The 22,243-nt window shown below is 39.5% G+C and overlaps 1 protein-coding gene across 2 annotated transcripts; it reads left to right on the forward strand.

The window, feature by feature from the left end:
- Positions 1 to 5,626: 5,626 nt before the first annotated feature.
- UPF3B (UPF3B regulator of nonsense mediated mRNA decay) lies at positions 5,627 to 21,618 on the forward strand. 2 transcript variants are annotated; one of them, XM_022562973.2, is made up of 11 exons: positions 5,627 to 5,864; positions 6,755 to 6,861; positions 7,035 to 7,141; positions 11,394 to 11,492; positions 12,793 to 12,903; positions 13,937 to 13,980; positions 14,446 to 14,628; positions 15,029 to 15,067; positions 16,921 to 17,081; positions 17,418 to 17,712; positions 20,617 to 21,618. In XM_022562973.2, the coding sequence occupies exons 1-11, from the start codon at positions 5,688 to 5,690 to the stop codon at positions 20,764 to 20,766; spliced, it is 1,473 nt and encodes a 490-aa protein (XP_022418681.1). In that variant the 5' UTR covers positions 5,627 to 5,687; the 3' UTR covers positions 20,767 to 21,618. The 2 variants fall into 2 exon arrangements, with proteins under 2 accessions (XP_022418681.1, XP_022418683.1); XM_022562975.2 differs by lacking the exon at positions 15,029 to 15,067 and having other exon boundaries at positions 5,628 to 5,864.
- Positions 21,619 to 22,243: the final 625 nt, after the last annotated feature.

Consider the following 22,243-nt stretch of genomic DNA (forward strand, 5'->3'; position numbering starts at 1 on the left):
TCCAGGAATGGAAGAATTCTTCAATATATGCAAATCAATCAACATGATACACTATATTAACAAATTGAAGGAGAAAAACCATATGATCATCTCAATAGATGCAGAGAAAGCTTTTGACAAAATTCAACACCCATTTGTGATAAAAACCCTGCAGAAAGTAGGCATTGAGGGAACTTTCCTCAACATAATTAAGGCCATATATGACAAACCCACAGCCAACATCGTCCTCAATGGTGAAAAACTGAAACCATTTCCACTAAGATCAGGAACAAGACAAGGTTGCCAACTCTCACCACTCTTATTCAACATAGTTTTGGAAGTTTTAGCCACAGCAATCAGAGAATAAAAGGAAATAAAAGGAATCCAAATCGGAAAAGAAGAAGTAAAGCTGTCACTGTTTGCAGATGACTTGATACTATACATACAGAATCCTAAAGATGCTACCAGAAAACTACTAGAGCTAATCAATGAACTTGGTAAAGTATCAGGATACAAAATTAATGCACAGAAATCTCTGGCATTCCTATACACTAATGATGAAAAATCTGAAAGTGAAATCAAGAAAACACTCTCATTTACCACTGCAACAAAAAGAATTAAATATCTAGGAATAAACCTACCTAAGGAGACAAAAGACCTGTATACAGAAAATTATAAGACACTGATGAAAGAAATTAAAGATGATACAAATAGATGGAGAGATATACCATGTTCTTGGATTGTGAAAATGCAAATCAAAACTACAATGAGATATCATCTCACATCATCTCACAACAGTCAGAATGGCCATCATCAAAAAATCTAGAAACAATAAATGCTGGAGAGGGTGTGCAGAAAAGGGAACCCTCTTGCACTGCTGGTGGGAATGTGAATTGGTACAGCCACTATGGAGAACAGTATGGAGGTTCCTTAAAAAACTACAAATAGAACTACCATATGACCCAGCAATCCCACTACTGGGCATATACCCCGAGAAGACCATAATTCAAAAAGAGTCATGTACCAAAATGTTCATTGCAGCTCTATTTACAATAGACTGGAGATGGAAACAACCTAAGTGTCCATCATCAGATGAATGGATAAAGAAGATGTGGCACATATATACAATGGAATATTACTCAGCCATAAAAAGAAACGAAATTGAGCTATTTGTAATGAGGTGGATAGACCTAGAGTCTGTCATACAGAGTGAAGTAAGTCAGAAAGAGAAAGACAAATACCGTATGCTAACACATATATATGGAATTTAAGAAAAAATAATGTCATGAAGAACCTAGGGGTAAGACAGGAATAAAGACAGACCTACTAGAGCATGGGCTTGAGGATATGGGGAGGGGGAAGGGTAAGCTGTGACAAAGCGAGAGAGAGGCAGGGACATATATACACTACCAAACGTAAGGTAGATAGCTAGTGGGAAGCAGCCACATAGCACAGGGAGATCAGCTCGGTGCTTTGTGACCGCCTGGAGGGGTGGGATAGGGAGGGTAGGAGGGAGGGAGATGCAAGAGGGAAGAGATATGGGAACATATGTATATGTATAACTGATTCACTTTGTTATAAAGCAGAAACTAACACACCATTGTAAAGCAATTATACTCCAATAAAGATGTAAAAAAAAATTGTACTCCGATAAAGATGTTGAAAAATATATATATAACCTGCATTTGCAAACAAATGCTTCAGAAGCAGTTAAGAAAAAAAAAAGAATCCGCCTCCCAACGCAGCAGACATGGGTTTGAGCCCTGGTCCAGGGCGATCCCACATGCTGCAGAGCAACTAAGCCCGTGCGCCACAACTACTGAGCCCACGTGCCACAACTACTGAATCCCACGCACCTAAAGCCCGTGCTCTGCAACAAGAGAAGCCAATGCAATGAGAAGCCCGCGCACCGCAAGGAAGAGTAGCCCCCACTTGCTGCAAGTAAAGAAAGCCCGCGCGCAGCAACTAAGACCCACGCAGCCAAAAATAAATAAATAAATAAATGAAAATGAAATTCCCTTTAAAAAAGAAAAAGAAACTTTACAGTGTGTGGTAGGCAAAATAATGCCCCCTTAAATTGTCTACACCCTAATCCCCAGAACCTGTGACTATGTTACATTATATGGCAATGGGAATTAAGGTTGCTAATCAGCCTACTTTAACATAAGGAGAGTATCCTGGATTATCCAGGTGGGCACAACGTAGTCACAGGGGTCCTTAAAAGTGGAAGGGGGAAGCAGAAGAGAGAGTGAAAGAGACATAGATGAAGATGGTCCAAGAGAGATGCTATTTTTTTATATTTATTTATTTGGCTATGATGGGTCTTAGTTGCAGCATGCAGGATCTTTAATTGCTGCATGTGGGATCTAATTCCCCGACCAGGGATCGAACCCAGGCCCCCTACATTAGGAGCACGGAGTCTTAGCCACTCGACCACCAGGGAAGTCCCGAGAGATGCTATATTATTGGCTTTGAAGATGGAGGGAAGGGCCACAAGCTGAGGAATATGAGCAACCTCAAGAATCTGGAAAAGACAAGGAACTAGATTCTCTCCTAGAGCCTCCAGGGAGCAACTCAGTCCTGCCATCACCTCAGTTTTAGTCCAGTGAGACCTCTGTTGGACTTTTAACCTACAGAACTGTAAGATAATAAATTTGTGTTATTTTAACCCCCCAAATTTGTGGTAATTTGTTGCAGCAGTAATAGGAAACTAATACAGGCGGTGTGGGGAGAGATCAGGTGTTCAGTTTTGGACATGTTCAGAGAATCTGAATGTGTTAGACATCTAAGTGGAGATGTCAAAGTAGGCAGTTGGATATATGTCTGGAATTCAGAGGAGATGTATGGACTGGTGATATAAATTTTGGAGTTGTCAGCGAAAAGAGAAAATCCACAAGAACAGATGAGACTAACAGAGGAGTGAGCGTAGATAGAAAAGGGGTCTAAGGACTGAGCCCTGGAACACCCAACTCTGACGACTGAAATACAGCAGTTGTTTAAAGCTAGCAAGCACTCCAAAACAGGCATACACCAAGATGTAAATGCAAAGCTAAGTAGGAGTTCAGAGGCAGATAGATACTTAAGCTAGGCTTGTACGAGTGGGCAGGTGCTGGAGGCAAGAGTGAGTAACAGATCCCAAATACAGGGAAATAGCCTTGGCAACAGGAATTAGGAACACAAGCATATGCTTGGCAACAGAAGTGAGACAATTTAAGAACGGAGTCTGGATAATATATTCTAGACGTCAGCAAAAATGGGTCCTTGGCCCTGAGCCAGCTTTCTGCCTTGGGTTTCTATTGCATCCTTAACTTGGTTCCTGCCTGCTGGGGATGTCTGTGTCTCTCTCTGGCTTATCATTTGCCCTTCTCTCCCATTTCACCTCCTTCTTCCTTAATTGCCCATAATAGAGATATAATATGTTCAATTGATACTAACACTTTTTTTCACATTTTAACACCTCTGAAATCAAGATACATCTTAAAATTGATAGTGTGTCATAGTTCAATTGGCAGCATTTTTTTCTTTCTTTGTATATAAAATAATGGTTTTAGATTCGATGGTATCTTAAATTTGATGAAATACAAACCCTTTATCATTTAGAGCAATATGTTTCTTTTTATTGAGATATAGGCTTGGGTTGGGAAATATCTCTGCAAGGTATGCCTCACCAGGGAAATGTCAATTCTAATCACCCTGGGACAGCTTTTGGAGCTTTTTCTTTTTCTTGAAGCTGCTGCTCTTGCTGGCAGCAGCCTCTTCAGGTCCACTGCTGAGTGGCTCCTCCTTGGAAGAGAATTTCCTCTTTTTCTTTTTCTTTTCTTTTTTTTACATTTTCAGTACATTAAATTTACTCATAAAAACATTCTAAAATGTACAATTTTTCCTTTTTAACAAAGTATAATAAAACATTAAAAAACCCCAAAACAGAATACTTGACATTTACAAGAGAATTTCCTCTTTTTCTTGGGGACACTTGTTTCCTACCTCTTTAGGGTCACTAATTGGTTCCTTTTTGGGGAAAGATTTCTTCCTCTTGTAAAGACTTCCACTGCCAGCTGTCTCTTCAAGATCACTACTAACCAGCTCCTCCACGGAAAAAGATTTTTCTTGGGTTTGGAGAAAGAGACAGATTCCATTCCATTCTCCTGAGGAGCCCCCTGGGGCTTTTGCTGAGCAATATTTTTCAAGTTTTGCATTTCTTTTAATCTGAGGGGCTGAATTTCAATAAACTATAATTTACATAAAATAATATTTGCCAATTTTAAGTGTACAATTCAATGAGTTTACACAAATGTCTGCAGTCATGCAACCACCACCACAATCATGATAAAGAGCATTTTTTATAATTCCAAAAAGTTCCCTGGAGCCCTTCTGCAGTCAATCCCTTCTCCCCACCCCCGACGCCCCCTGGCAATCATTGATCTGCTTTCTCTCACTATGGTTTTACCTTTTCTGGAATTTCATATCAACGAGATCATACAGCATGTATTCTCTTTGTGTCCTGATTCTTTCACTCAGCATAATCGTTTTGAGATTCACTCATGTGGATGGACGTATCGGTTCATTTTTATTGCTGAGTAGTATTTCGATCTATGGATGTGCCACATTTTGTTTATGCATTAGCCGGTTGACAGATATTTGGGTTGTTTCCAGTTTGGGGCTATTATAAATAATGCATAATTAGCCTTTTTAAAAGCGGGAAGGAGGGCAATCCCATCTAAAGCAAGCTGGGTTTTATTTTATTTTCTCCTCCCTGCGGGGCATCAGTACCATGATAGGTTCCTTTTACTTTTAAAAACGGTGATGAAAACAAATCTCATACATTTTGGTTATAATGATCCTTTAATGTCAGTGTTCTGTGCGTGTTTATTAAGTGTCTGAATCCTAATCAATATAAGGAAAAAAACCTCTAAAGACTCTGAAAGGACACTTCACAACCAATGATAGAAAATACAAGTCGTTCCCCTAGTGAGGTAAACTTTGGATCACATCGGGTTTATCTGAGGAAAACAAAGCCCGCAGAAAGTATCTTTAGATCTGAAAAACACTACACTTTCAAGATTAAGGATTCCATTTACTTACAAATAGGAACCCTGAAACACCTACGACTCCAGACCTCCCGGCCAGAAGCAGCGAGCGGGGGCTGCTCTTCCTTGCGATGCGCGGGCTTTTCATTGCAGTGGCCTCTCCTGTTGCGGAGCACGGGCTCTAGGTGCGCGGGCTTCAATAGTTGTGGCGCGTGGGCTCAGTAGTTTTGGCTCGTGGGCTCTAGAGCGCAGGCTCAGTAGTTGTGGCATACGGGCTTAGTTACTCAGTGGCATGTGGGATCTTCCCAGACCAGGGCTCGATCCCGTGTCCCCTGTATTGGCAGGTGGATTCTTAACCATGCGTCACCAGGCAAGCCCGAGTAAATGCTTTGTATGCCGGGATTTGTAGTCCGTGAAATACTCGTCCCAGCCAAGATGGCGGAGTTGCTAATGACGTGCCCCGAGGGAGTCTGGGTCGCAAGGGGATTGGGCGGTGCGGGGATTCCGCGGGCGGGAAGCTAAGACCAGGCGGTCCTGAAGTCTCGCGAGATCCTGGCGGGGCCCAAAGGAAAGCAGGGTTCCGCTTAGAAGGAGGGGCGTCCGTTGGGGGCGGAGTTCTGTTCGGAGTGGGCCGGGAGTCGTTAGGTGCCGGCGTAGTGGCGTTTAGGCCGAGCTACCGCGATGAGGAGCGAAACCGTGGCCATGAAGGAGGAGAAGGAGCATAGGCCTAAGGAGAAGCGAGTAACCCTCTTGACTCCCCCGGGGGCCACAGGCAGCGTCTGTGGGGCTTCGGGGGACGGCATCAAAGCGGAAGATAAGCAGGATCGGAACAAGGAGAAGAAAGAGGCGTTGAGCAAGGTGACTGGCCGGCTGTCGGCCCAGGAGAGGGCGGGACCGTTCTGCCACCCGTGGAGGATGGTTGGGAAGGGGCTGCCTTCTTCCTCTCCCAGTCTCTTCCTCTGTTTCTTCACTTGAGTGAAAATCGCATCACCCTGTCTCATCCACTCGCCAGAAATGGGGGAGCCCCTCCCCGCCGAGCCCCGGGATTGGAGTGAGGGAGGGCGGGGGGATTCCCAGACAAGAAGGGTTTAGGTCAGAGCTGTGAGATAATAATGGGAGGGGGAGCGATAGTGAAAAGAATGAGGAATTGGAGGGGAATTATTGAATAGTGAAGAGGCCATCAAGGGTGGGAGTAGTTTGTGATAGGAAAATTAATAGGGGCTAGTTGAGGGAGTGGGTGGGTGGGGGATATTATGGTCTGGGGGCCAGATCGGGTGCATCCTTATTTGGGGAGCAATGAGGGAATTTGTGGTATTCCTTAGAATTTTGAATTCTTTATGCTGATTGAGTAAGGATTTTATTTTAGGATGTGTTGGATGTGGTAGGGAAACATTAATAAATCAAGAATTCATGACACCCACAAAAGACCAGGGTTGGTTTACTAATTTCTTACCACTGCTGAAAATGGGTGATAGAGAATGAGGCGAAGACCTAGTAAACTGTGGGGCTTCAGGTTAACAGAACCTGAGATTTTCCTTGCTCCAGGCAGTTCTCGTTTTTGAGAGTTGGTGTTTTTTTTAACTACGTTACTATTATGTTTGACTAATCATTCTGAGCTTTCTGAACATTCTCTTGGGTTTTTATAAGTGATCTCATCTTTTAAAGGCCAACTTTCTTCAGGGACAGTGATTCAGGTTTGACAGAAAATTGATTTGTACTAATTTTATTTTCTTTATTCATTTCTTAAGGTGGTAATACGGAGATTACCGCCCACTTTGACCAAGGAGCAGCTTCAGGAACATCTTCAGCCTATGCCTGAGCATGATTATTTTGAGTTTTTTTCTAATGATACTAGGTAAAATAAATAAATAAAGAGGGAGGGGGTAAATGAAAAAGGTTTCTTCCATTCTTTTTAATCCTACTAATGTTTTCCATTTGATTTTTGAGCCTATCTTTTTAACATATGCATACTTGTAATTCAGTCAGACACCTGCAAGCACATTGACATAATTGCTTTCTTCCCTGCAGCCTGTATCCTCATATGTATGCCAGAGCATACATCAACTTTAAAAACCAGGAGGACATTATTTTGTTCAGGGATCGTTTTGATGGTTATGTATTCCTTGACAATAAAGGTAAGTCCTTTTAACTGAGGGGGGTGGTTTCTTTGTCATTTGTATGTTTAAGACAATGTGTGTATCACAGTGTTTTCTCGATGCCTTCATGGCATTTCTAAAATCCTGGGTGATAAGATGAGCAACATTTAAAGAGTTTTACACATTTGATAAGCTTATGACAGCCTTATAAATAGATAATATGACTTTTTACAGTCCTCAGGTATTCGTATTAACCTGTTATTTCTGTAGTTTGATCAACTGAATGAAATTGCCACAGTTTTCTCCTCCTGTGACTTCCTTTGCCCGGTATTAGATGATCTATTGTTTTGAGTATTTACTAGTTTTAACAGTGATACTGATAAATGACTCTTTAAACTTGTATGACAAATTTTAAATATTTACTTCTCATCTTGCTTCAAGGACTAACACTTATTTAAGTCAGATTCTTTATGTCAATAGTTGCCAGCTGGAGTACTGTTTAACATTCTAAGTTGTATATAATTAAAACATTGAACTTGATGATTTCCCACTTTGTATCCAGGAGTTTATAGGGAAGAAAAACTTCTGCCTTAACTCTCATTTTATTATCTGCTGCTTGCAACATTTAGTCAGAGAATGTCCATGCTTCCATTTGCCACTTTTCTTTTGGCTTTGCAATCATAGGTGAATGATGTGTCTTTTTGTTAGGTTATGTTTTTTCAGTATTAGTTCAAAGTTGGTAAAAAGGAAATCTTTGTCAGGAAATATGCCAGTAGAAGTTGAAGGATTGCTACTGTGTTTGTCCAGCTTTTATTAATCCCCTCAAACCAGCTACTTCTCCACTCCAAGTTTATTCCAGTAGATAGCAGTGATTTCCTGGAAATCTGAGTTGTGTTTAACTTTTTTCCTCTCTTTTTTATCCCTTACATTTAAACAAGTGAAGGATTTTGTCAATTCACTGCTTTTTAATATCTTGTTCATCTAGACTTAGTAATACTTTCACACTTTATATCCTCATCACCAAATGCTTAGACAACCAGTCTCTAACCTTATAGGATTTTCCATTTTTTTCCACTTTCTGTATAATTTAATAGTCTTATATTGCCATGAAATTAATCTTTTTGAAAATAGTGACTTAAGATAGCAGTTGTGAACAAAAGTCCAAATTCCTTTGTCTGGTAGTCAGCATCTTCCATAGTTTGGCCTCACTTCTGTTTTTTTCAGCCTGTCTTCCACAATTTCCTTCTGTTTCAGTCTGGTTTATCTGTTCCTTCTCAAATGTATCAGTTATTAAGGTAATATGATTCTGCATTCACTAGGATTTCTAAAACCTTGTTTCCTGTGTGACTGCTTTGTGATGCCTAATGGTCAATTCTAATAATTTATCCTGGCTTATGTTTACATGCCAAAGATCTAAGGATGGAATTTTTTTTTTTTTTTTTTTGTGGTATGCGGGCCTCTCACTGCTATGGCCTCTCCCGTTGCGGAGCACAGGCTCCGGACGCGCAGGCCCAGCGGCCATGGCTCATGGGCCCAGCCGCTCCCTGGCATGTGGGATCCTCCCGGACCGGGGCACGAACCCGCGTCCCCTGCATCGGCAGGCGGACTCCCAACCACTGCGCCACCAGGGAAGCCCAGGATGGAATTTTATACCTTGTATGACATTATTCTATAGCAGGGATCTGGTGTATTTTTCCAGTAGTCACTTGGGTTTTTTTTTTAATTGAGATATAACTCACATACCATAAAATTCAATGGTTTTTAGTATATTCACAAGTTTTGTAACCATTACCACTATGTAATTCCAGAATGTATACATCACTTCAAAAAGAATCCTGTATTCATTAGCAGTCATCTCCCATTCTCTTCTCCCGCTAGACCCTGGCAACCACTGATCTAACTATGGATTTCCTTATTCTGGACATTTCATATGAACTGAATCATACAATATGTGGCCTTTTGTGACTGCCTCTTTTACTTAGTATGTTTTCAAGGTTCATCCATGTTATAGTATGTATCATTACCTCGTTGCTTTTTTTGGTTTTTTGCATTATTAAAAATTGTGGTAAAATGCACAAATAAAATTTACCATCTTAACCATTTTTAAATGTGCAGTTCAGTAGTGTTGAGTACATTCACATTGTTCTGCAACCAATCTCTAGAACTTCTTCTTGTAAGGCTGAAACTCTACCTGTTAAACAACTCCCCATTTCTCCCTCTCCCAGCCTCTTGCAACTACATTCTACCTCTATGAACCACCCTTCTGTCTATGAAGTTGACCATTCTAGGTACCTCATATAAGTGGAATCATAGTATTTGACTTCTAGTGACTAGCTTATTTCACTTAGCATAATGTCCTCAAGGTTAATCCATGTTGTAGCATGTGTCAGAATCTCCTTTTCCATTGTATGTATATACTTCATTTTCTTTATCCATTCATCTGTTGAGGGACATTTGGCTATTGTGAATAATGCTGCTATGAATGTACAAGCATCTGTTCAAGTCTCTGCTTTCACTTCTTTTGAGTACATACCCAAAAGTGGAATTGCGGGGTCATATGGTAATTCTATTTTTAGTTTTTTTGAGGAACCACCATACTGTTTTCCATAGTGGCTGCACCATTTTATATTCCCACCAGCAATGCATGAAGGTTCTAATTTCTCCATGTCCTTGCCAACACTTGCTATTTTCTGGGGTTTTTTTCCCCTTTAATAGTAATCATTCTGACAGGTATAAGATGGTATTTCATTGTGGTTTTGATTGGCATTTCCCTAATGATTAGTGAGGTAATAGTTTAATCTTTTCATATGCTTGAGCACATAGCATCTTTTCATTTGCTTATTGGCCATTTGTATACCATCTCTGGAGAAATGTCTATTCGAGTCCTTTGAACATTTTTTAATCAGATTATTTGGGGGGTTTTTTGTTGAGTTGTAGGAGTTCTTTATGTATTCTGTATATTGACCCCTTATCAGATATATGATTTGCAAATATTTTCTCCAATTCTATAGGCTTCCTTTTCTCTCTGTTGATTATGTCCCTAGATGCACAGAAGTTCTTAATTTTTAAAAAAATTTATTTATTTTATTTATTTTTATTTTTGGCTGCGTTGGGTCTTTGTTGCTGGGCACAGGCTTTCTCTAGTTGTGGCAAGTGGAGCTGCTCTTCATTGTGGTGCGCGGGCTTCTCATTGTGGTGGCTTCTTTTGTTGCGGAGCATGGGCTCTAGGCGCACGGGCTTCAGTAGTTGTGGCTCGCGGGCTCTAGAGCACAGGCTCAGGAGTTGTGGCACACAGGCTTAGTTGCTCCGCGGCATGTGGGATATTCCCGGACCAGGGCTCGAACCCGTGTCCCCTGCATTGGCAGGCGGATTCCCAACCACTGTGCCACCAGGGAAGCCCCATAAGTTCCTAATTTTGATGTAGCACAGTTTATCTATTTTTCACTTTTGTTGCCTGTGCTTTTGGTGTCTCCTGGTGTATTTTTTAATAACAGCTTTACTGAGATATAATGCATATGCCATAAAATTCACCCTTTTAAAGTGTACTGTTCAGTGTTTTTTAGTATATTCACAGAGTTGTGCAGCTATCGCCACAATCTAATTTTAGAACACATTTCTCTAAAGAGAAACCTCGTACCCATTAGCTGTTACTCCTTATCTCTAGACAAGCACTAACCTACTTTCTATCTGTAGCTTTACCTGTTCTAGAGATTTCTGATGTATATTTTTGCACTTATAAAAAATCAATTTTATTAAGGTATAATTTACATATTAAAATGCATCCATTTTATGTGTGCATTTGGTGACTTTTGACATATTTATACCCCTGTATAATCAGTATTGTGATCTGGTTTTTTTGTTTGTTTGTTTTGGCCATGCTGCATGGCTTGCAGGATCTTAGTTCCCCCACTAGGGATTGAACCTAGGCCCCTGCAATGAAAGTGCCGAGTACTAACCACTGGACTGCCAGGGAATTCCCTCTGATGTATTTTTTAAATGAAAATTAGTTTGTAGATTTTTTTCCCCCACATATCACAATATCACACTTAGAAGTTGAATTTAAATGAGTATTTTAATTCCCTCCCATATCTTTTCACTAAGTTATCAGTATGAACTGGGGGCTCCTTTGGTAACATGTTGATTTTAGTTGTGCCAATGTGATTTATGCCTGTTGGGAGACCTATTCAGACCACTGTTATCAAAGGAAGCCTAGAGAGTGGTGGGTTGAGTCTCTTGTATCCACTTTTGACCTTTTCTTTCTTACAACAAGTATGCTATTTTTTCTAAACAGGTCAGGAATATCCTGCCATAGTAGAATTTGCACCTTTTCAAAAAGCTGCAAAAAAGAAGACTAAGAAAAGAGATACTAAAGTTGGGACTATCGATGATGGTACAGTATAGCTCTAGTTATGTAATGCTAATGCCATGTTGTTTTTAATTTAATTTTTATTTTATATTGGAAAATAGTTGATTTACAATGTTGTGTTAGTTTCGGGTGTACAGCAAAGTGATTCTGTTATACATATACATATATTCATTCTTTTTCAGGTTCTTTTCCCATATGGGTTATTACAGAATATTGAGTACAGTTCCCTGTGTTGTATATATAGTAGGGCCATGGGTTTTTTAAAAATATTACCTTTGTGGGAATTAAGTGGACTCCAATCTTTTAAATTAAGAAAACATAGGAAATAAAGTTCATGAGAAATGTAATTCACTGATGAAAGCTTTGCTTGTTAGAATGGAGGTGGGTTTCCTCTAGTTTTCACTCTCTTTGGCTAATGGCTTTTCATCCCTTCACCATTAAGCAATATATTTTGACTGTTGAGTAGTAAATCACCTTAGGTATATTAGAAGACAATGGGAAAAAATCAGATGTTTCAAATTACAACTCCTTGAGGCCTCTTACCATTTTTATGTTTATTTATTTGACTTTTGGTTTCCATTTTTATAAAGAGGAAGCGTTATCATTGAGCGCTGTGATGGAAAATTTTCTATACTTGAGTAACTTAATATAAAGTATCTGTAGTGGCCAGTCCTGTTTTCTAGGCTTTGAATATGCAGTTAACTGCACACATAGTAATTACATTGAACTGAAATACTAGAACTAAAAGACTGAAATAATTGCCGTTTACGGTAAACTGGATCCAGATTTTGAGATCTCTGTAATGTGGTTGTGTTGGCTAAGGACTTAGCTGCAATATTTTATATCAGATGGGCATTTTAGAATCAACTAGTTTGGTTTCCATTATTTATTACTATAATGGGTATTTTATAAGGAAAACACAGAAAAGACTCAACACACAGCTGCTTATTGATTATATCATAGATTCAGACCGTGAAGACTAGATCAAGTGACATGCTCCACAGTGCATGCTCCAGATACAACATAATGACTCAGATGTGTTACCCTTTCTGATGTCGGAGGCATCTAGGAAAGAATTCCAGAAGTTACTATCACCTCTAGTGCCACATCTAGGACATCTGCCCTCATTTATCTGTTTAGAACACCTGATTTTCATATGCTGAGTTTAATTAAAGTGAGGTGTACTGATGCAGAAACTGCTTACATGCTATAACTGATAGTCTCTGAAGGTCCCATAACTATAGCTTGCAGTTCTCCCATAGATAATATTTCCTATTTTGTTTAAAGTCTGCTATGTTTTCTATTTACTTAAACAATTATTTAGATCCAGAATATAGAAAATTTTTGGAAAGTTATGCTGCAGATAATGAGAAAATGACATCTACTCCAGAGACACTGCTAGAGGAAATAGAAGCAAAAAATAGAGAATTAATAGGTAAGTGGGCAAAAGGAATTAAGGGCAACAGCTTTTTCATCAGAAGACCTGTCAGACTCCCACTTCTGTCACTTGCTAGCTGTTTGACCATGGGAAAGGCACTAACTTCTTTAAGACTCTGTTTGTTCTACTATAAAGTGCAGATAATAACTGCCTCACAGGATTATGAGAATGCATTGATAAGATGGGAAAAATTCTGACTTATTTAGTGCCACACAAATGTAACAGAAGTATAAAAAGTTTGAAGACTCATATAGGACCTTAAGATGTTGGTAAGCCTTTGAAGATCAATTGGTGTTTTCTAGTAATAAGTTCATATTCCTAAAAAAAATTTTGACCTGAAAATGTCAAAAAATGAAGTTGGTTACTGCAAAATTGAAAACCACTTGAGAAATTCTAGCTTGGATATTGGTTTTAGTAGTAAGTTGTCACTACTATATCAGCTCTAAACATAAGCATAGCCTCTGACCCAGGATTTCCACTCCTAGGAATTTATCCTAGGAAGGAAGTATGCTTTTCAAAAAGCTAGCTACAAGGTTAGATAGCATTGTTCAGAATATTGAAGAATGAGTTAAATATTCTTCTAAAACTTGGTTTTTATTAATGGATGCATAGTATAAGCCCATCTCTGATACTCTCCATAGAATAAATTCCCAGAAGTGGAATTATGGGGTCAAAAGTATTAGATATTTTTAGCCCCTTACCCCAGTTTCTTCCTGGTTGAGCAAATTTATACTCCCACCTGTAAAACAAGAGAATGTCCTTTGCACTTTATTCTCACTGACCGGGAATTGCTCTTTTTAATAATTGTTTTATTGTTTTAATTTGAATTTCTTAACTTTTAAAAAATTATTTTAAACCTTCAGAATCGAAATAGAATACTGTAAAACTTCTTTCCAATAATATAGTTGTGAACTTACTGTTTAAGGGGTGTAGTTTTCCCACCTTGGGTGGTTGGCAGGGAATGTCAGAAAACGGAATCCTTTCTAGGGGTTGATTAAGTGTTATTAATAATCTGTTTACATTTATGTAGCTAAAAAGACAACCCCACTTTTGAGCTTCCTGAAAAACAAGCAGGTAAACCTTTTGTTTTTATAGTTCTCTCAATACTTCTATTTCATTGGTTTGCATTCTGTGAATATAAGAGCATTGGGATCCTATAGGAGAGATAGCTGCTTTTTCTACCATTATTCTTAAGAGTTGGCTCATTGGCCTCACTCTCTGACCTTCTCCTTCACTCTGATTGTTGGACCAAAGATTCACTCTGCAAAACCAGGGAGTCCTTAGCTTGCTCCAGAGACACTCTCTTGATTTCCTGAAAGCCTCTGGATAATGTAGTAAGGCAGCATTGGGAGACTCTGATATTAGCAGGCCCTGGTCTTTATTCTCTCTCATATTTTGAGTGGGGTGGTGAGGGGGTTAAGGAGATAGAAAATGGGAAGGAAAGATGATACAGTTCAGTGGGTGCCCACCGTACCTTCAAGACTAAGTTTTTGGTGGCAGTTATCTTGTTTGAAGGTTTGTGTTGATGTTTCTTTCTAGAGGATGAGAGAAGAAAAGAGAGAAGAAAGAAGGAGGCGAGAAATAGAAAGAAAAAGACAAAGAGAAGAAGAGAGGAGGAAGTGGAAAGAAGAAGAGAAACGAAAAAGGAAAGATATAGAAAAGCTAAAGAAGATAGACAGAGTTCCAGAAAGGGACAAATTAAAGGATGAACCAAAGATTAAGGTATGAAAATAACTTAAACTGACTGCATGTTGCTGAAATTTGCATGTACTGTATCTACTTCAAATATGCATGCATCTTGTGTTGGTGTAAACAGTTTTTTTGGTTTTGTTTTTGTCTTTTTTTGGGGGGGAGTGAATCAACAGAAGCCTTTCCTATAATAGTAATAGTATTATTCTTTTAATTTAAGATAATTTAAAAGATTAAGTAGTTTACATGGTATTCAGTGCAGATCTGTGTTATTTTTAATCATTGAAAATGTTCAATTTTGGATTATTATTTTCTCAATTCTTCATAAATAAGGGCTTAGGGCTGGCTGGCATGAATTATGGGTTTTATTCAGCTTTTCCTTCATTTTTGATACATGAAGTTGCCTCATCTGTTTGTTTTCCACTGTCCTCAGGTACACAGGTTTCTGTTACAAGCTGTGAATCAGAAAAATGTAAGGACCAAGTACATGATACAGAGCACCTAGTATCATGTCACACACACAGGTCTTAGTTAATAAGTCCTTTTGGTGGTGGTGGTAGTGTTACCTGTAGAAAACCCCTTCAGACTGACCTAAGTCTTCTTAAAAGCTGAGCCATTTTAAATTCCTACCTTAGAAGGAAGCTCAGATGACTTGCTGATGCTCTGCTGGGTACCCAGGAGCTTCAACAATATACAGCTAGAGGACAACCATGCCTAAAGAGCTCTTTCCCTTCTCTTCTTTTTATATGCCTCTCATAACTGGCTGCCTTGTGGGAGTACTAGGGATATACCCCCTGCATTATGTCCTTTCCCCTCTCACAGGATTCCCCACGTTACCTTCTTGCATCTACCTGGGAATCTGTGAGCAGCAGATTCTGCTTAATATATTGCATGTAGGAAGAGGAAAACCTATAGAAAGATCCCAGCCTTGCTACTTCCCTTCTGAGGGCATGGCTTGGCAGCCCTTGCTTCAGCGAACTTCCTGGGGAAGTACTTGTACATAGTACTTCAGAGAAAGTCAGAGAAAATCTCACCGAGGTGATGGCAGGGTCTCCTTTTACCTCCTCAGAATTCAGCCGTTCACGTGGCTAGGGTTCCCCTAGGCTCTCCAGGACTCATTATTGGTGATAAGGGGCTTGGCGGCAGGGTGGGAGGTTCCCATCTTAATTCCTTCTAGCGATTTCTCTGTCCGCCATGCCACAAGTGACTTGACTTGCTATTTCTGTCAGCAAGGCAGAAGGTAGAGCCAGCCATGCTAGAGATATCCGTTAATGTTCTTATTAGAGTAATGAACATCTTGGCTTCTAACAAAGATGTTCATTAGAGAAATAAGAACACTTCCAGTGAAACCTGCACATGGTATCCTCACTTTACACTGGTGCCTTCTTAGTGTCCAGTTTGGACTCACCATTTGCAGTGGCTGTCTGTGTGCTGAAACACTTCATGCTTAAGTCTTGTGGTGCTTTGCCTCTTGCTTGGTGGCTTGTATGATGCCTTCACCCTGAGATGAAACTTTCTATGACGCCTTCACTCTGAGACTTGAAATTCTTCTATTTTGCCTAAAAATCTCTCTGAATATCCAACACTTGGGGGTATTCTAGAGAGATTTATAGAAGTGGCATGAGAAAGAAATTTTTGTTCGCAATTTGGACTTTATAAACCACTTTTAGTTTAGAATTGCATTCTGTCATATATATGACATTGAGCAGAATTCCTATTCAGTAGAGATGGAACTTCACAGTTCCATTGTATGAGGTATTTGGATTTTTAAATCAAATGCCAAATAATTTTTGCTTTTCATCTCTAATGATAATATGATTGTACCATCATAAGTACGTAACTACTCTCAGACTCAAGGCAAAATTATTCCTGCAATGGATCTCTCCTTTGGTGACCAAGGTATTTGTCATTATAATTACTACGTAAAAATAGTCCAGCAGTAATGATCTGCTTAGCATTTTAAATTCATAACCATATTTTCCTATCAAGTTATGCCAACATGCTGGGGCTACAGAAGGCATACTTGAAAGTGTACGTTGGTCTACTTAAAGGTTGACCCATTTAAGCCAAAGGAGTCTTGATCCTATTGCCACAAAGTGATTAAACCACTTCATTTGAGTGGATAACACTTTCACATTAATAGCGTCCTTTTAGCAAATTACTGCTCTCATGCACTAGTTGTTCACCTGAAAGTTTATGAGTACCTGCAGAGACGGGGGCCTTCTATAGCCTAAATTGAAAATATTTAGTATATTATTTTCTTTGGTAGAATCAGGAGACAATGTCCCACCCTTCAAAATAAACTTAAATTTGTTCTCTTTAAAGCTGCTCAAGAAGCCAGAAAAAGGCGATGAAAAAGAATTGGACAAAAGAGAAAAGGTCAAGAAATTGGACAAAGAGAATCTGAGTGATGAAAGAGCCAGTGGGCAGAGTTGTCCATTGCCCAAACGTTCTGATGGTGAATTTAAAGATGAAAAGCCTAAGAGGTCGGTAGTCGAGGGCTCTTTGGTACATTTGTTTTTGGTATGTTTCTAGGTGCTAGTTTTACTGCTACTTTCTGGACTTGTACCTGAATCAAGATACTTGGTTTTACGAGGTGTAGGGGGATGAGGAGGACAGGTTTCAAATATTTTAGTATCTTAATCTGGGTGAACGACTTTGGGGTTTTTTTTTTTATTGTTTTTCAAAATACTAGTAGTTTTTTTTTAATGCTGCTCCAAAAGTTCAACCTCATTGTAGTGGCCAAATCAGGATCAGAATGTTCCTGCATTTGTGATTAGAAGAACTTTGAGGGTGCATACTCAGATTTGTTTTTCACACAGACCTGAAGATGAGAGTGGCAGAGAATACCGGGAGAGGGAGCGGGATTATGAACGAGACCAAGAGCGCGCCCTGCGGGAAAGAGAGAGGCTGAAGCGGCAGGAGGAAGAGCGCCGCAGGCAGAAGGAGCGCTATGAGAAAGAGAAGGCTTTTAAAAGAAAGGAAGAAGAAATGAAAAAAGAGAAAGAAGCCCTTCGGGATAAAGGAAAGAAGCCTGAAAGTACAGAACCAGTAGGCAGCTCAGAAAAAACTGAGAAGAAAGAGGAAGTGGTTAAGAGAGATCGCATAAGAAACAAGGTGCTGCTTTTCGTTAAACTTATTTTCATGAGGATTTCTTTTTCTTTTCCTTCAAGTATAAAGGAAAGGGCTAGCTCGTTGTTCATTATAGAATTTTAGGGGAACTTTAACTACCTGCACCTTTTTTTCAGTCTTGGTGGGGTCCTTTTATTAACTTATTGTTAATAAGTTTGTGTATGTATTTCAAACACACACAAAAGTAGAGAGAACAGAGGAATAATGTGATGTACCCATCACCCAGCTTCAGCAATTATCACCTCATGGCCAATCTTCTTTCTACTCTAGCCTATCTTACTCCTACTGGATTATTTTCAAGCAAATCCTAGACAGATAATTTCTTCTTTAAATACGTCAATATTAAGAGTAAAGACTTTTTTTTTGGCCACGCCCCGAGGTGGCATGCGGGATCTTAGTTCCCCAGCCAGAGATTGAACCCATACCCCCTGCAGTGGAAATGCAGAGTTTTAACCACTGGACTGCCAGGGAAGTCCCAAAGGCTTTTTTTCTTTTTCTTTTTCTTTTTCTTTTTGTTTTTTTTTTTCCGGTACACGGGCCTCTCACTGTTGTGGCCTCTCCTGTTGCGGAGCGCAGGCTCCGGACGTGCAGGCCCAGCGGCCATGGCTCACGGGCCCAGCCGCTCCGCGGCATGTGGGATCTTCCCGAACTGGGGCACGAACCCGTGTCCCCTGCATTGGCAGGCGGACTCTCAACCACTGCACCACCAGGGAAGCCCAAGACTCTTTTTCTTAATAAAATAACCCTAATATCATTTTCACACCAGAAAAAAAAAACAAAACTGACAATAACTCCTTAGCATCCTGCCTACTCAGTGTTCAGATTTTCCCAATTGTCTCATTAACATCTTTTTTATAGGCTCTAAACAAGGTCCACAAACTGTATTTGCTTGAAATGTTCCCTTAAGTGTCTCTTAATCTAGACGATTCCTCCTCCTCTTGTTTTCCTACCATTTATTTGTTGCAGAATCCAGTTTGCCCTGTAGAGCTTCTAACAGTCCAGATTGGCTAATTACATCCCTGTGGTATCATTTAACATGTTCCTCTACCTTCTGTGTTTCCTTGAAAACCAGTAGTCATATCTAGAGCAGGGTCAGCAAATTTTTTCTGTCGAGGGCCAGATGGTAAATATTTCAGGCTTTGTGGGCCATGTGGTCTCTGTCACAACCGGTAAGCTTTGTAGGAAAGTAGGCATAGGCAACATGTAAAAGAATAAGCCTGGCTGTGTGCCAATCAAACTTTATTCACAAAAACAGGTGGCCCCTCATCTAGAGGCCTGAATATATTCAGACTCAATTGTTGGCAAGAATACTTGATAGATGGTGTTGTGCAGTTCCTACTGCATCATATCAGGAAGCATACAATGTCTGGGTATCCTTTTATTGTGACGTTAAGATTGATCAATAGTAATCGTATTATGGTTATGTGATAGGATGTCCTTGCTCTTAGGATGTCCTTGCTCTTAAGATACACAGGCTGAAATATTTAGCAATGAAGGGTCATGATGTCTGCACTTACTCTCAAATGGTTCTGCAAAAATATAATGTGTCTATATACGTGTATGCCTGCACACACTAGAGTCGGAAAAGGCACATGTGACAAAATGTTAACCATCGTGAATCTAGGAGAAAGGTATGTACAAGTTTGGCAACATTTCTATAGATTAAAATTTTTTTAAGATAAAAAGTTGGAAAAACAACTGATCAATTAGTTCAGGTATTATAAGCCTGATCCATATATTATAAAAATTTTTATCAGCCTTTCTCCTAATAATTTTGTTTAGATGCGTTATTTCATAAGGCGGAGGAAAGGCAAGAAAAGCATTTGATCCTTTCCCTTTATTTACAGTATTCAGAGTAATGAGTTGGTGTCCCAGCAACTTGTAGGGGCTATCCATGAGTTTCATTCCGTTTAGTCTTTAAGAACTTGTGGATTTAGAAATATTTGGTGTACTCCAACTTGTTACTCTCAGTTATTGTCCTTGTTGATGGATGTTTAAATTGTCCCATCTTTGCATAGTAGGAGCCCCATCATCTGTTTCTTTAAATGCTACGCAGCAGTCTCATTTGTTTTAACGTTTCATCTTGTTAAAATAGTGAAATATTTTGCTGGAATTATTCACTTGGGAATAATGCTTTAAGGCTAACTTTCATATGTCAGAGTGAAAGGGCAAGGAAGGTTCATGTCTTGTTTTATTGAATTTGAAAAAAGGCCTATACATTTAAGTTTTCCAGGGTCATACTGTCATAACCAAACACATTACTTGAACTGAGGGGTACCTGGTGACTTTATTGAGGATTATTTAGGAACCTGAGATCTAAAGTGCCACCTAGAGAGTCTCAAGCTAGGCTATTACCTTGTTAAACCTGAATTTAGAGACAGTCATATTTGTGCTAAGTTACAAGGGTCTGAGCTCATAACTTCAGGGAGGTCTTCATTTAAGACTTTGCATTCTTTATTATTTTTGTTTTTACTTCTAAAATTTTCTCAGGTGGTGGTGCATTTTAAAGTGAATTTACTGATGGGGAAGAGAGCCAGTGGCCATGGTTTCTAAGGAAAAACTATTCAAGCTGATTCAGTTCATCTTGAGATGGTTAAGAAAATTAGGCAGTAGACTTATCAAAAATTTACTCTAGGCATATAAAATAATACGTATTTTTAACTGTTGCTTAACAAGTGAAACGGTTGTTTTTCTTTGTAGATAGGGGAAAGGAAGCGGGCAGTTTGAAGCAAATTAACCATCGGCACTTACTGTCATGTACTGTGCCCTCACATTTTGGTCTTGTGTGGGTTCTTTTTGGTATATGTCAATATATAACTTATGACTCTGAAAATCCCCTGTAAATGCTTAGTAGCAATGTTGTAACATTAACATTTCATTTTACTTTAGGATCGCCCAGCAATGCAGCTTTACCAACCAGGAGCTCGAAGCCGAAATCGACTCTGTCCCCATGATGACAGCACCAAGTCTGGAGATTCAACCATAGAAAAAAAGCAGGAAAGTGGTATTAGCCATAGAAAAGAAGGAAGCGAGGAGTGATAGGTCCAAATGGCCTTAGGTGTCCTGACTGTCTAGGCAGCCAAAGAGCACGAATTAAGCAATCCAGAAGTGCCTTCAGGGCAAAGGAATAGAGAGAGAGAAAGGGGGTCGCTGTGCTGGTGGGGTACACTGCAGAGGAGTATGTTTTGCGTCAAAGCAGGAGCCCGATTGCAGGTTCAGATTGGAAGTACAATTTCATTTTTTATTCAGTTCATACAAATTAATTTTAAAGTGTCAGACAAAGCTGAGGGAGAGGACATACATTGCAGTTTGCAGGCAGGAGACGTCAAGAGAGGACTTAATTAGGTATGACACGAGAAGAAGATACGGGAACTGGCTCTAAAATCAAAAGGTTTTGTTAATCCTGGATTGAATTTTCTTAATTTCAGTGGAGCAGAGTCACTTTGAAGTCTTGTTCAGATCTAGTTATAGTCATTGTTGTTGATAACTGTTGACTTTGTGTAGTGTAGAAGCAACGAGCATGTAATTGTAATACAAGTACAGTGAAGGATATAACAGATTTTTGCTTCTGCAAAAATTTAAATAGTCATGTCTTGTCTATATCCTATGTCCTAAAGTTTTAGGATTAGTTTTAGGTTTTTGTTTGCTTACGTGAGCTTAGCATAAAAAAACCTTTTTTAACATCTCCTTTTGCCTTTAGCAATTTTTATATTACTAAAGCTTAACCCTTAGTTGGTGCTTGACAATCCAGTCTTTGTTTTATCTTAGGTCTCGAGCTGAGTGCCTACCGTCTCCAGGAAGGAAACTGCACCAATATTTGTTCCTGTTAAATAGCAACTTTTAATCTTAGTTTGTTTTGCGTCGATATCAATAAATATCAACATCACTCAAGTACGAAGCTAAGTGTTTATTAACTTTACAAAATAGCTGTTAGTTTTGAGAAATTAAGCTTTTGATACTTAATTAACCTTTTGGGAATTTTGAAAGTGGATGAATGATATTTGTTACTACCTTCACTAGCACTATGCCTATATTTTGCTCACCAAGAAGACCAAATCATGGTTCACCAGTCTTGTTCCATAAGAACCAAAATGTCTGGACAACATCCTTGAGCTGCTGCTTCATTTCCATCCTGCCATCTTCTCTAATGTGACGTCAGTTTGCCTTTACTTTATAAGTCACTGCTTTATGTTTACTCAGCTTTTAGAAACCAGTAGCCCAAGAGGCAGGTAAAGAGGAAGAGCCATCGAAGGTGATTGAAAGAGAATGGTCCTCAACTGGGAGAGAGTACTGGCATAATGGAAGGGGTATTTTCAAAGAGGAGAATGGCTGGCAGTGTCCCATGCCACAGAGAGATTAAGGAAGAAAAGAAATGTGCACTGTTCACTGGATTTGGCAGTATTGAGGCACGCGTGAACTGGTGAGGCAGAAACCATGTTACAGTGAGGGTGAGTGGCAGGTGGGAAATGGAGATGGGGGCAGTTGGATATACAGGTCTTGGAGCTCAGAGAAGAGA

This window comes from Delphinapterus leucas, chromosome X (assembly GCF_059928025.1).
Source record: "Delphinapterus leucas isolate spDelLeu-1000000601 "Yukka" chromosome X, BTC_Dleu_Yukka2, whole genome shotgun sequence".
Lineage (NCBI taxonomy): Eukaryota > Metazoa > Chordata > Mammalia > Artiodactyla > Monodontidae > Delphinapterus > Delphinapterus leucas.

What these genes read in the sequence shown, in the direction of transcription:
- UPF3B (XM_022562973.2), top strand. Translation starts at nt 5,688, where the DNA reads ATGAGGAGCGAAACCGTGGCCATGAAGGAGGAGAAGGAGCATAGGCCT. An exon ending in TTTTTTTCTAATGATACTAG is followed by an intron (nt 6,862 to 7,034) that starts GTAAAATAAATA and finishes TCTTCCCTGCAG; the next exon opens with CCTGTATCCTCATATGTATG. An exon ending in GCTTCCTGAAAAACAAGCAG is followed by an intron (nt 13,981 to 14,445) that starts GTAAACCTTTTG and finishes GTTTCTTTCTAG; the next exon opens with AGGATGAGAGAAGAAAAGAG.